Raw genomic sequence first — 14,983 nt, forward strand, 5'->3', positions numbered from 1 at the left:
ACTCAGTGGGGAGTTCCGTCTGCTTCTCCCCTTAGCTCTCCCCGCCCAGCAACAGGCTGCCTTAAAAGCTCCCTGGTAATTCAGACGCTCCGCCAGCGCTGAGAACCATCAGAGAAGGGGGAATAAATACTAAAAGGGGGGAAGAGTCACAGAGAGCTTCACGCTGCTCACAGCAGTGTCTCTAGCTTTGGTGGGCATCAGAATCACCAAGGGCCAGATGAACAGATTCGACGGGGTGGGACCCTAGCATGTGCATTTCCAACAAGTTCCCAGGTGATACCGATACAACTGGTACAGGGAACACACTTTGAGAACCACCGATTGACAGCAACCAACTTCTTACTGGGGGTGGGGGGTGGGCAGCAGGGGCAGGAGGGAGTCAGGCAGGGCTGGGAGGCTTCCTCAGAGGCTCCTGTGTCTGCAGCTCAGGCCATTCATATCTAAGCAATGCCCCCTCCTGACCAATGGCTTCTTGATTTCTCTAAGCCAGGGACACTCAAAGCATGGTCTGTGGGCTGGTGCAGGTCCCCAAACTGCTTCACCCTGGCCTAAAGCGTAGACACTGAGAGTAAACACTTAGAAACTAGTCGTATGGCAACTTGACAGTCATTTTATTTCTCCTGAATAGAATAATCAACCTTCGAGCTTAGAGTTTGTGTTTGTTTTTTCATTTTTCCAGTAATTTATTTTTTAATCAATCCATGATAGATTAGAAACAAAATAACTGGACCTTCCCCAGAGATATTCTGAGCAGCCCTGCTCCGGCTTAGCAGCTAGAGAATGTCCCCAAACGGGCCGTGTATCTCCACCACGTGGTAGATTCCATCCTCAGTGACAAACCTTTGGGCCTTTGAACTATCGTGTTCAAGGCACTCTGTTTGACAGTGCAGCGCGGGGCAGTGAGCCATGAAGCAAGGTCTCTCTCAAAAGAGCCAACAATAAAGCAGCCAGTGTTAAATACCAACCTACTGGCAATGACAACGAAGATGACAGCGGTGGCCATCGGGACATGACACGATGCGGGACATCCCTGTGGTACGGGCGGTACCTCGGTCTCCTTCACGCTTCTTTTGTGACCTGTGCCTGCTGGTCCTTGGTCATCTTCTCTCTCTGCACTCGCTCCCCTGTGATCTTATTTGGGCTTCAAATACCATCCCCGATTTCAGTCTCTACCCCGGTCTTCTCTCCTATGCTCCAGACTCTTACATCCAACTGTCTACTCAGCTTCTCTGCTTAGAGGCCCAACGTGCGTCTCCAACTTGACCTGTCTGAAACGGAACTCGACTCCCTTGTTCCTCCTCCAGTCGTTCCGTTTCAGGGAAGCACAGTGAAGCACCACCCTTCCCCCTGGGGCTCGGGTCAAAATCCTTGATCCTTCTCTCACACACACACATTCAGCAGCCACTTCGCTGCTCTGCTTTCGAAACATACCCTAAGTCTAACCGTTCCTCAGCAGGGTCACAGCTGCTCCCCTACTACGAGCCACCAGCATCTCTCGTGTGAGCTGCTCCAGCGGCCCCCTAGCCAGTTTCTCTACTTCCCTTATTATTGCTTCTCCTTCTGCCCCACCCCACCAGTCCATTCTCTACCTGGAAGCCAGGGTGGTCTTCTGAAAATGTAAGCTAATTCAGGTCATTTTCCTGCTCAAAACCCCTCCAAAGACTTCCCAACTTACGACAAATTTTAAAATCTACTATGACCCACAAAAGCTCTAGCCCCGACTCCCGTGCACCTCCCATACCTTACTTCTTGTAATTCATTCCTTATTTGCTGGGCTCCAGCCACTCCCTGGCTGTCTTGCTGTTCCTGTAACACACTACGCTTGCTATGGCCTCGGGACCCTTGCACTAACCATCCACCTACCATGCCTGTCGTTTCTGCTCAAAAATGAACTCAAAGAAGCCTGGACAGACCTCCCTGTCTAAAACAGCGATCTTCTCTACTCCTCATCCACATGGGACTTCTTACCCTACTTTATTTTTCTCCTTTGCATTTTATTTTCACCTGCGATTATATTCCTTATTTATCCATTCGCTTGTTTGTTTTCTAATTCCTTTCCTAGAATGGAAGTTCCATGAGGGCAAGGACTTTATAGTGTTGTCTCTGTACCTCCAACACCTAGAATAGTACCTGGTGTGAGGAAAGCAACCTATATTTATTGACTGAGAGAACGAAGTACTGAGATTCATAGAGGGGTTTCTGTGTGCAGGCAGGGTGCCCAGACCAGAGTCTTTTCACTGAATACCCACAACTAGAGCACCATGGATGTCACCGCTATTTTCAGGGTTGACAGCATGGAGGCCCTGTGCCCCCTTCTCTTTGGGGAAGGCATATTCCGGCATTTGGAGAAATGTGGTGGGAGGTTTGGCAGCCAGAGACCCGCCCCGCCCCGCCCCCACTCCCCTGGTCCCGGGAGTCGGGGTGTGACTCAGACTAATTAGAATCCTTTCTGGGATTATTCAACTGGAGAAATGAGTCTTTTCTCTCCAGGGTGGAGATGGGAAGATGTGAGCTGGGCAGCTTCCTAAGAAACAGCAGAAACATGTGGGGGACAGAATCTCGATGGCATTCAAGTCCCTGGCTCCTCCTGCTCACCCTGAAGGACCCCTGACCCAGCCAGTGCAGTGAGATGAGTCCATGCATTTCTATTTCTTCCCGAATAAAGTCGAGTTTCTGGCACTTTCAACCAAATGTTCAGGCTAAATGAAAAATAATGCAAACTCTCAGACTTCCAGACTTGGCGCTCCCTGTGCTACAGCTACAATGTAACGAGCGAAGACAAGAGAGACCCTGGAAGGCCCAGAATGGTTTTTCCAGCTCCCGTCCCCTCCCATGGCTGTGAAGTCTCTCGGCCACACCACGGTCCCCAGGCCGACCCAGTGACTGAGCCGCTTACCTGGGAAAGCGGACCCCCACGGCAAACACAGTGACGCCTCTTTCCTGCAGCTGCTTGGCCGGCAATGCCACATGTCCTTGGGACCTCCCGTCGGTGATGATAATGAGGACGTGGGGCACTGAGACATTTCTGCCCCCAGGGAACCCTCTGTGCAGAAGGTATTTCAGAGCAAGGCCCGTCTCTGTGCGCCCTCCTCTGAGCTCACCCAGAAGGAAAACAGAAAGTAAGAATTAGCGGTCCAGAGAGGTCGAGTTGGAAGAGAGCCAACCACAGTGGGCTCCTCCATTCGTAGTGACGGCCACTTTCTCCTGGCAGAGGCTCAAAGGGACAACTCTACCATGAGAAGATGCACTTTCTCACCATCTAAACCACGACAATGATGAGCAGAAATGAACTTCTCCTGTGGACTTAAGATGCACCCCGCATGGCTCTGCTGTTTATGTAATAATGTCATTCTTTGTGTTTGTTTTTACTTCCTCTTCCCCAGTGATGGCTCTGGGTGGACAACTCTCATTCAACACTCATCTCTCATCTCCCCGCCCTATATCCTTTCCTTCTTGTTATGACTCAACATCTCTTTGAGGTGGGAAAGCAGATAACGAAGCTTAGTAAGAATCCATGAGCGTGAAGGACAGGGCTTTGCTGTAAAGGTCTAATGAGTGTCCTTCCTGTGATTGGGACTTTCGGTCCCACTTCCAAGTTCAGGGTTGGGTGCTGGAAGGCCGAACTGTCTGACTGTCTCTAGATCAGGGCAAGTTACAGTGGTCCATCTCACCAGGAGGCTAAGATTCTCTAACCTTACAGCCCAGTTATAAGGACTGTGAACTGAGCTTAGAATCCCAGTGCAGCATCTCTACTAAATCTTGTGATAGGAGGCTCGTGCAGGTGTCCTCAGTGGGAGGACTGCCAGCTCTCAGTGTCAACGGGGCAGAAAATAAAGACTCACTACAACAGATTTTAGGCCAAACCTTTCAGTAGACGGTAACACATTCACACCTGAGCAACAACATAGAGGCTGACGGAATCACCACGGTTAAGTGTATGCACAGAGAAACCCTGCTAGATCATCACTCTGAAATGCTAGCAAGTCAAAGACTATACACGGAGCGGGGTGGGGGCACATTTATACTCATTGCACTCTGAGTTTAAATTAAGGCAATGCCAGCCTTTATCGTAGCCCTCGGCCCTCTCACAGGAGCCTATGGTCATTCATCTAATACGAAAATATCCAACTGATAAGAGGCACAGGCATCGGGGCGGGGGGGAAGGGCAGGGAGTGGTGGTGGTGGTGGTGGTGGGTGTGTGTGTGTGTGGGGAGTGGTGGTGGTGGTCTGTGTGTGTCAGACAAACAAAGAGACAGAGACAAACAGAGACAGACAGAGAGCAGACAGACAAAGAGACAGAGACAAACAGAGACAGACAGAGAGAAAGAGAGAGAACGCACATGTATATATATGTACAAATGTGTATTTTTTTAAACGTAACACCAAGTGTTTACTTCTCATGCAAGTCTGACATGGGTCCTCCTGCCTGGGCATCTCTCCTGGTTTGCTCTCCTCCGAGCAGCCACTGTAGTAGTAGCATCCAGGCTCCTTCCATTTTGTGCTTCCACCTTCCTCTCAGTTTTTAAAGTCCTGCTCCTCCATGACGAAAGAGCATGGAAGAATGTGCCTGGAAAGGATTTATGGACCAGGCCTAGAAGATTCTTCACTTTTATTGATTTCTGTCATCGATGATCTCTTAAAAGGCAATTTTCTTCATGGAGCTCCATTAAGTTAATCAATGTCAACAAGCGTGGACAATTCCTAGGATTCAGACTGTTAGTCTACTATATATTAGTATCTGTGTCAACTAAAAAGCCACTCTTTCAACCCACTAGTATTTACTGTGGACCCACTAGAGGGAAGAAAGTGAAAGTGAGCCCAAGACGCATCCCATGATCTCGCCCCTCAAAGAAGTGCCGGTCTAGCTGAAGGAGTAGACCTACAGGCACGTAAGATCGATGAGAGGACAAAAGTGACAAGAGTCCTGAGGAGGAGGTCGTTGTGGAGAGGAACTATCAGGGAGCAGATTCCAGAGGGGAAAGTGTCTGAATGGGGTCTTAGTGAATCAGTGGACGAGGAAAAGAGAAAGCCACGCCTTCGGGGGGCAGGGGCGTAGGCAAAGACATCGGTGAGCAGAGCTCGGCTTGTGGAATGGGCTAATCAAAGAGGAAGCGGGTGTGCCAACAACGGTAGATCCCAAACGCCCCCGATTCCTCCCACACTGTGCTGGATTACATCAGAGATACCGAAGACGGCCAAGGGGATTTTGATACTCAGGAAGACGGCCGCCTGCACCAAAGCATTTCTGTCAGCAGAGTCTTCCTGCAGGCTCCTGGAAGAGCTGACTGTCTCCTGCCTCTAAAGGATACTATTAGGACTGAGCTTCCAATTTATGCCAAACACCTCACCTACCCGTTACTGAATGTAATCCTTACAACTATGATAAAAGGTGCTAATACTGCCCTCATTTAAAGATGAGAAAACCCCTGCTCAGAGAAGAGTAATAACTGCTCATATTTACTGAGCACTTGCCATGTGCCAGGCACCACTGTGCAAAGAATGTGTGAGAGTGTACGCGAGTGTATGTACAGAAGTGCTTAGCCACATAGAATTCTCACCACGGCTCTCGGAGAGTTCAGGGAAGGGCCTTCTCTAAGGTCACATAGCTCATGAGCGGTGGAGGCAGGACCTGAGCCCCGGACCCTCCACTTCCAGAGCCAAGTTCTTAACTAATGTTATACAACCAGTCAAGTCACCTGCCTCTCACTCAGCTAGCAGAGTGGCGTTTAAACCCAGTCATGCTGATTGCAAAGCCAATGATCTTTCCTCTCCAGAGGTTGGCAAATTAGTCTACGGGCTAAATCAGGCCTTCCACTGGTTTTGTAGATAAAGTTTTCATGGGCAACAGCCACACACATTCATTCCCACACTGTCCATGCAGAGACCATACGGCCTGCGAAGATTGAAATATTTACTCTATGAACTTTTAACCGAAAAAGTGTGCTGATACCTGCTCTATACTGTTGTCCCTAAATGGCCACAAAACTCTCTTGTCACCAAAAGCCAAAGTACCCCGGTGACCATGGAGCTCCCTGTGCCTTCATGTCCTCCTGGCTGTGGTTAGAGAGAAATTAAATGTCAAGGCCATGAGAGCTCAGGCCCCTAGCTCCACTGGCCTGTCAGATGTCTGCCCTTCATGTCGCCCAGCACACAAATGCCTGGGCTGCCCATCCTCTCCACCTCTGCACCCCAACAGGTCTTTCCCATTGGAAAACTCTGCTGGCTTCCGACCGAGCTCAGGTGAGATTCCTAATGGCTTTGAACTCTGGGAAATCAGAAGAAACCCTGATGCCTTCACTTTCCTTAGTCCGTGAACTGTTTCTGTTGACATATCTGTTCTGAGCTCAGGTTCTGGCTCCAGACAGAGTTCTAAGTCCAGAGTCTCACCAAGATTTTCCTAATTTCTCTCACGGGATTAAACTAGGTTGAAAGTAAAGCTTCACAGATAGACTGTCTTGGGAGAGTTAGGATTATGAAGTATGTTTTTTCTTTTTGGCGGGGGTAGGGGTTGGGGGAGTGGGAGGGGAGCCCAGAAGTTAAACATCTTGCCATCAGTATAGTCAAGTAATTAAGAACATGGGCTCCAGAGCCAGTGGGGCTCAAATATTAGTCCCATGTGAGCCAGGAAAACTTGAAAAAGTTACTTAACCTGAGACTGAGTGTCCTTCCCTGTACAAGCAGGGAAAGTAATAGTATTGCCTGGGATTAACTGCTGTTTCCAGTGCCTCCCAGTACCTAGTGAGTGCTCCATCAGTGATAATTATCATAATGAACCAACTAGCAAGCAGCCTATTCCAAGAAGTTTGCCTTTTGCATTCATCTCAAATTCCAGCGAGCATAAAAATCCTTCAGGAGGCTTGATAACACAGAGTCTCAGGTCCTATCCTCAGAAAACCCAAAATGGTAGGGGTATGACCAAGCCTGAGAATCTGCATTTAAAACGAGCCTCCCCTACCACAGTGATTCTGATGCAGGTAGTCTGTGGGACAGACTTTGAAAAATACTTTGTTAGAAAATTCACTGTGGGTATAGGAATATTAATTATAGCTTTTTTTTTTCTTTTTCTTTTTAAGCAACAGACGAAAATCCTGGAATCAACCCAAATGTGTCCTTTTAGGGGAATGATTTAATACATTGTGACAGTTTAATTCACTGGATTATTATATAACCATTAAAAAGGATCATCATGAAAAATAATTCAGCTTTATGCAGAAATACATGCAAAATATTAAATTAAAAAAGAGAAAAATGCTTTGTAACTATAACTACTCTAAAAGCTGTGTTTAAATGTTAATGTGGTTTGAGAGAGAGCAGAGAAGGCTCCAGAGGCTCTATGCTAAGTTAAAGTGGTGAGAGCTATTTCTGCAGAGCTATCTAAATACAGTGAAACTCTGATAAGCTGTAGAGGAGGTCCCAAAAAATTCAATCACACAAAAATCAGAGTTGGCTTACTATGAGATTAATGAAATGACTCAGTGAGCTTGCACAGCCAGCTGGCCAGGAGTTCTGGATATTCAGAGCCAAATGCTGTTTTATCTGATTTTATGTTTTATCTGATTTTGTGATCATGGGGGTGCAATATTGGAAGGCTTGGCTGTAATATTTTTTTAAACTTTTTTTGCAAAGTAGCGATAAGGTGATTGTCAGGGTGGTTTCTTAGGCACCTCGAAATACTTTTGGGGGACTTCCTTGGTCTGGAAAGGCAAGAGTTCTGGGTTTGGGGTACAGCTGTCCCAGTCAGTCCAGCATTTAAAATTTCACTGTAGAAACAGGGTCAAGAGCTCTGGGGAGGTCATCACTCCCATTGGTCCAACATTCCTCTGTTCTGATTAATAACAGTGTCTTAGTGTTTAGTGTCCTCAGTGACCTTGCGACTATGGCCAAAAAGTTAGTTGCTGCCGCCTTGCTTTGTTTGTTGTTTTATAGTCATCCTAGGATACACAGCGCTAACCACACCCCGCTCCCCCACAAAAGAGGGGCCGACCTTAATTCAAACACAAAGAGGCTTCGCTCCCCACCCCCAGTGTCCTCATCTGGCACATTCTTAATATGTCTCTGGGTTTCATGTCATGAATAATACTCTCCAGCCTTTAGTTATGACTTTCAACACAGCTGAGAAGAGGCTTAACCAGCTATTCGGGATGTGGGAGAGGGAAGGTGGGGAGATGGGGGCGAAAAACAGCCGGGCAGGGATTACTGAACTAGCAGGGTGACTCTGTGCTCCTGGCCAAGGCACCTGCTCCTTCTCAACCTCAGAATCCTCCATAAAATAAAGAGTGGGGATAGAGACTGGGCTATCTCTAAAGAGCTGTTTTGAACCAATTTGCTACAATTTGCTCCGTTTTTCGAAAGAAAGCAGGGCCAAATCATTTGAAACAAAGTCACTCAGTTTCTGACTTTGAGTCTTAAACTTAAACCTACAGACTTTCCCAACCCCCGCAAATGTTAGTGCATAGATAGTAGATATAAAGTTTTTATGATAATCAAATGTTATATTGATAAGAATTCACCATAAAATTCACCCTTTTAAAGTACAATTCAGCTTTTAGGACATTCAGAATTATGCAACCATCACCATTATCTAAGTCCAGAACATTTTTGTCACCCCGGCAAAAGCCCTATACTCATTAGCAGTCACTCACCATCCCCCGCCACAGCCCTCGACAATGGCTAATCTACTTTGTCTTCATAGATCTACCTACTCCAGACATTTCATATAAATGAAATTATACAACACATAACTTTTCGTGGCTGCTTCTTTCACTTAGCATAATGTTCCAAGGTTCATCCATGCTGCGGTATAAATGCCATTCCTTTGGATGGCTGAATAATCCTCCATTGTATGAATATACCACGTTTTGTTCACCATTGGGCTTTTATGTTGTTTCTGTTTTGGGGGCCATTATAAATAACGCTGCTATGAACGTGAGGGTACAAAGTGCTGTGTGGGTGTATGTTTTTAATTCTCTTAAGGTGGAGTTCCAGGAATCACATGGCAACTCTTACGTCTAACGCTTTGAGAAAGTGCCAAACTGTTTTCCTAAGTGTACGAGGGTTCCGATTTCTCCACATCCCTGCCACACTTGTTGCTGCCTTTTATGTTAGGCTTCCAGTGGGTACGAAGTGCTATCTCATTATGGTTTTGATGTTGAGCATTTTTTCATGTGCTTATTATCAGCCATTTATACATCTCTGGAGAAATGTCTCTTTATAAGGCGTCTTTGGGGGATGATGAAAACGTTCTAAAACCGTATTATGGTCATAGCTCTATGACTCTGAAAATATACTCGGAACCACTGAATTGTACACATTAAATGTATAAACTTTATGGCATTTAAATTATTTCTCACTAAAGCTGTTTTTTTTTTTAAAAAAAGAAAAGCTAGCATGTACCAGGGTCCTAGGGCGCAGGGAGGGGGGCAGTGGGAATTGTGGGGAGAGACATTTTAAAGGGGCAGATGCTAAGCAGCTCTGCCCAGAGAGTGCTTCGGTAGGTCACACACTCCCTTAGCAATTCTCGCCTGGGTGGCTCTAAAATCTCCCTGTGACAAGGTGCAGGAGGAAGGCTGCAACTCCTCTCTACAGGAAACCATTCTTGGCCTCAAAGGCAGAGGGCCCCAAAGGGACAAGAAAAGGCCAGTGTCATTTTAAAAATATATATCGATGTGGTTTTTTTCCCCCTTTGCACTTGTCTTACCCCTCATTCTGTTTGGGGCACCCACAGGCAGAGGAAAAGGCTGGGATAAATAGCCTTGAGGTAAAGTCACTAGGGGTCCCTGGGGTCTGGAGGACCCCCAACGTTCCTGGTGTGCCCAGTGCGGGGGTTCGGGCTGAGTGAGAGCATTGGGGACCTTACAGAGGCCTGCACCTGGAAAAAGACCTCAGTGCTCGGGGCCTTTGCAACTGGAGGTGACAGCTAAATATGGCTGGGACCCTTGACCTCAGTGGACACTAGTGCAAGGGGAAGGAGAGATCAGCGCGGCAAGTTTGAGACCGTCTTCTATGACGGCTTGTGAAGAATATAATGTGTATGTATGTGTTGCATGTATATGTATGTCTGTATAACAATCATATAGGGATGTATACGTTTACAGGTATACAGGTAATACACATATAAAAACATTTACACAAGAAATATATGTATATCCACATGTCCATACACACGCATATTACACACACACACATAGCTGACTTATGTGAGTAGTTACAGCCCTACTACATATATATTTACAGGGTATGTATGTGTATGAGCACACGAACAACTATTCATCATTTTTAAAGCACTCTCAATAACTTCCTCTTTTTAGATAGACCGCAAAAAGGAGGCTTCGAGAAGTGGATAGCAAACTACCCAAGCTGCAGTGGTCAGCAAGGACAGAGCTGGGGAAATGACTCGGTGTCCTTCCCATTACCTCCTGCTCTGAACTCCAGTCCCAATCGTCACTAGCCCTTTCTCCCAGGTGACTGACAACTACACATAATAGCAGAAAACACTTTAAAAAAAACTTGCATTGAAGTTCCTACCTGGGACATCATGTAATAATGAGGGGCAGCCTTGCGAAGCAAATTCTCATTACCTGCTGAGCATGGCTGGGCTTCTGGATGCCCACAGCCTTCTCTGGGCAGCCAACAACAATTTTCAGAGCAGCTAGCTGCATCCTCACCGTGGCAGTATTTGAGCATACATACTTGAAAACCATCCTCTTGAGTTTTGCCTTCACTTCCTGTTGGGTTGACAGTGAATCCAAGGGGAATTCTAGCCGAGGGACAGAACTGAACTGGAACGCTCCCACCCTGACCTGCAGTGGGAGACAGAGGGCCCAGGGGTTGAGAGCAGGGTCAGGACACAAACATTTATAAGTGGAAGATGGGATGAGAAAGGTTAGGGACCCTGCCTCCTGCTCACTCAACAAATTCCAGTGCCGGAGCTTTCTCTGATCTCCCTAAAAGAACATTCCAAAGACCAGAAGAAGAATCGGGAAGGAAACAGTCAGATCTGCCTGTGTTCTGCAATGACAACCACCAGTTTGATCCTCCTGACGCCGCATCTGGCAGCTCCCTCAGCTGAGCGGTGAGCATCTCTAGGGCAAGGTCTGGGCTCCCACTTACCAAACGTCTGCCAGGGGCAGGCGCTGTCTTAAGCAGTCTCACGCATTCTTTCATTTAATCCACAGAGGCACTGTTTATGCCCAAGTTACTGTTGGAGAAACTAAAATGTAGAGAGTGTACAGATCTGGCCCAGGGCTGGAGAGAAAGGGAGCCAGGCCATTGGATTTCGTGCTTATGACCTTCATAAGGCTCAGCTATACCTCTTGCCTTCTCCGCAGCCGGCACAGAAATGCTTCAGCAAAATGCTCACTGACCCAGCCAGGGGTGGCACAGAAGCTAACCACAGCCACCATCATTGGTGGCTCATCACTGACCACAGCCACCACATCCCCATCCTTGGTGGTTGGAGGAGGGGGTCATCAGCCCTTCCAGGCCTGCTCTTGCCATACTAGGGAAAGTCCAGCTCTCCAGACCAGAGTCACATTGGGGGACAATCAACACCCTAACCTGACACAAGCAATATTGGAGATGAAGTTCCTGTGCATTGGAGGGAGTGAAAGCCACTGGTGATTCCAAACAGATTTTGCATCCTAAGTGAGGAGGCTCTATGAGAAAACTCATACCTTGCAAGACTGGAGAAGGAAAACTAACTCATTCTCTGGACTCTTAAGAAGCTAGCCTGTCTTGAGCAAAGAAGGCTAGAAACATTTAGATTTCCTCCAGAGAGTCCAAGCCATGAACCTAATCATTGGCTCTCTAAAACCCCTGGAGACTATTCTCAGTTATTATTCTCATAACTAACCCTGATTCTGGCCAAGACTGCAAATGAGCCAAGAGATTCATATTTAAGCAATGAAGCTGCCTTTTGCTCGCTACTTGAATTCCTTCACTGTTGATGCCTTAATAGGCCTGGTGCTTGGGAGATGATCAAAGCACTGGCTGTATCAGGCCAGCTGCATTTGTTTGCAATGAGCACAGCCCATCAAACTTTCCTCCCGCAGGACGTTCTGAGGAGGAGTCATTGGGCATCTTAAGTAGGAAGAAATTTAAGTCTTGGGTAGACACGATGGGGAGATGGACACTGAGCAGTTGGGAAGCTCAGGAAAGTCTCTGAGGAGACGTTTTGGAAATCTCCCTTGAACTTGGCCTGTGATAAAGGGGGCATCTCAAACCAGTAGGGAAAAGATGGTTTAGAGAGTAAGTGATATTGGACAATTGAATAGACATCTGCGAAAGAATAAAGGAAAAATTGCAAATGGATTCAAGATTTAAATGTGAAAAATGTAACCATAAAAGTTCGAGAAGAAAACTTGAGAGAATTCCTTTAAAACTTCAAAGTGGAAAAGACCTTACTATGACTAAAAACCTAGACGCTGTAAAGGAGGATTGATAAATGACTATATGAAGAAAACATCTACAGGGCAACATGTACCATGATCCAACCAAAAAATGAACACAACATGGAAACGTCATTTGCACATGTCAGAGATAAAGCATTAGTTTCCTTAATATATAAAGAGTGTTTAGGAATTGACATGCAAAAGACCAAAAACCTAATAGAAAAACGGGCAAAGGCTATGACCAGAGGTCACAGAACAGGAAACACAAATGGCTCTTAAATATATGAACCAATGTTTGAGTTCACCACACTGAGATGTAGCAAAAAGTCAGATACAATGTTTGTAGGGGGGAAACCAGCATTTTCAAACATTACTGGTAAGAACATATATGGTACAGCATACATGGAAAGCAATTTGTCAATATTTATTGGAAATTACAAATGCATCGGGCTATTGGGAATTTACCCTACAGATATACTGTCACATGTATGAAATGACATATTTACAAGCTCACAGTATATCTGTAACAGCAAATTCCATCTACTGGGGGTTGGTTAATTAAAACGTGGTAAATCCTTACACTGGAACATTATCAGCTATAAAATATATACCCATATTAATACTTACATTACCTATATACCTAGATACGGAAAGACTTCCAAGACAATGTGAGGAGAAAAAGGCAAGGAATAGAACAGTCTGTGTCACTTGCTACCCTTTGTATAAAAATACATACTCATATTGCTTGCATTCGCATGAAGCGATTCTCTAAGGATGCTCAAGACAACAGGTCGGGGGACTGGGCAAATGGAAAGTGTGTGGGTAGGAGGGACACTTCATTGAATGTCTTTTTATTGAATCATGTGAATGAATTAGTTTTAAAAAAAGACTCTCTTGAGACCAACAGCTGGGTGTATTTACTTGAATTAAACAGGAAGGATACAAGATGGAAACAGCTTGAGTCAGTAGTTAAGGCATTTAATTTAATTGGTGGTTTGGGAGGAAAAGAGCTACCTTTTATCTTCAGTTTACTGTATGATCAGAAGCAAGCCCGCCCAGATTTCTCACCCCACTGCAATCACTCTGCTGCAATCATCATATTACAGCTAGGAAGTAAAACTTCTCAGCTTTTATCACCCCACTGCAATCACCATATTACAGCTAGGAAGTAAAACTTCTCAGCTTTTTTTTTTTTTCAAACTTCTCAGCTCTTAAGTATTTAGAGGAAGACTTCAAACATTTTAAATCCACCTCAATAACAGAGCATTTCATTAAAAGCCTTAATTTATAGCTACTTGAACATTTCTTCCTGAAAACTAAAGGTATAGAAAGTCAAATGAGGCACACTTCAAATGTCTTGTACATGGAGATAACAAGAAGGCACAAAAAATGCAGCAGCAAAAACAGAAAACCTAAAGCCACGAGTCAGACGGAACCCTCTGAATTTGCCCTGATGCAAAAAGACCCTTTACTAGCATTCCAGCAAGTCTGATGAAGCACCTCGGAGGTCAAGGTGCTCACTCGCTCAGCGAAACAGATACCCAACTCTTTTGCTCAACAAATCTTGCTGTGAGAAAGTTTTTCTCGAGCTAAGCCCACATTTACCTCCCTTAACACTCAGCTTCTGTCCTCTTAAGAAAATGGAGTCATTCTATATGCTCTTTCACATGAAAATAATAATCAAGTTCCCTCATATATGGAAATTTCCAAGGGTCTCACTTTTCTGGTTCCTTGTCGTGGGCACTGTCTGGTTTGCCAACATGTAACCTAGAAATGCCACATTCTAGCTGTGCTCTGGCAACACTGAGATTAATTCCCTGAACTCTGGGGCACAGCCTGTGGGTTGGGGCAGCTGTTCCCAACAGCACCAGCTATGAAGTTTTTTGTCATGGTTTTCTTGGCCTCTCTGAGGATGCTGAATTCCATCAGCACGTACCACCTCCACATATACTCACACAAACACACCACAATGCCATGTTGTCCACTTGCTATGTGATGGCAGGCTGTGAATTCTGAGTGTCATGATCTCATCTTAGCCCAGTGGATAGGGACAAATGACCTAATAGAACAAGCCCTGAGCTGAGAGTCAAGAGCCCCAGTTCCTCCACACTTGCTGTGTTGACTAGGCAGTCACTAAGCGTCTCTGAACCTGTTTCCTCTTCCATGTCCTCTAATAATCCATACAGCTCTTCTCTCCCAACTTGCCATCTGCTGGGGTCTTCCGGACCCCTATTTCAGGACATACTACATCAATGCCAAGGTGAACAGTGTTGGATTTTTAAGGCTCTTTGTCCACGAATAACTAGCAAAATTTCATAGGGAATCATTTCCTTTTACAAGCAGAGCCCTGTGTGGAAGAGGGTGGAAATTCAGCAGTCCATGGCCCTGGCCCTTTTAGGGTCTGTAAAGGGTCAATGTCACAGATGGAACTTCCGGGCTCCTCACGCCTAGATGGAAGGCCGTTTGCCAGGGTGTCTTCAGAAAACCATGCAAATCTGCCAGGGCAATGTGCTCACTCTCCCAAAATGACAGGCTATTTTGGAGAAAATCTAGCCCTCAAAAAAGGCCACTTTCTCCTCCTAAATCCTAGTGGT

The 14,983-nt window shown here is 45.9% G+C and overlaps 1 protein-coding gene across 1 annotated transcript in view; it reads right to left on the bottom strand.

Moving 5' to 3' along the window:
* The window catches only part of VWA2 (von Willebrand factor A domain containing 2), a 31,831-nt gene that overhangs the window by 12,066 nt on the left and 4,782 nt on the right, over positions 1-14,983 (bottom strand). Inside the window, exons 4-5 of the mRNA XM_006920941.1 lie at positions 10,690-10,799; positions 2,897-3,091 (exon numbers count right to left, since the gene is read on the bottom strand). Coding sequence (XP_006921003.1) covers positions 2,897-3,091; positions 10,690-10,799 — 305 coding nt within the window. The remainder of the gene's footprint in view (positions 1-2,896; positions 3,092-10,689; positions 10,800-14,983) is intronic.

The sequence above is a fragment of the Pteropus alecto genome, unplaced genomic scaffold, assembly GCF_000325575.1.
Source record: "Pteropus alecto unplaced genomic scaffold, ASM32557v1 scaffold177, whole genome shotgun sequence".
Classification (NCBI taxonomy): Eukaryota; Metazoa; Chordata; class Mammalia; order Chiroptera; family Pteropodidae; genus Pteropus; species Pteropus alecto.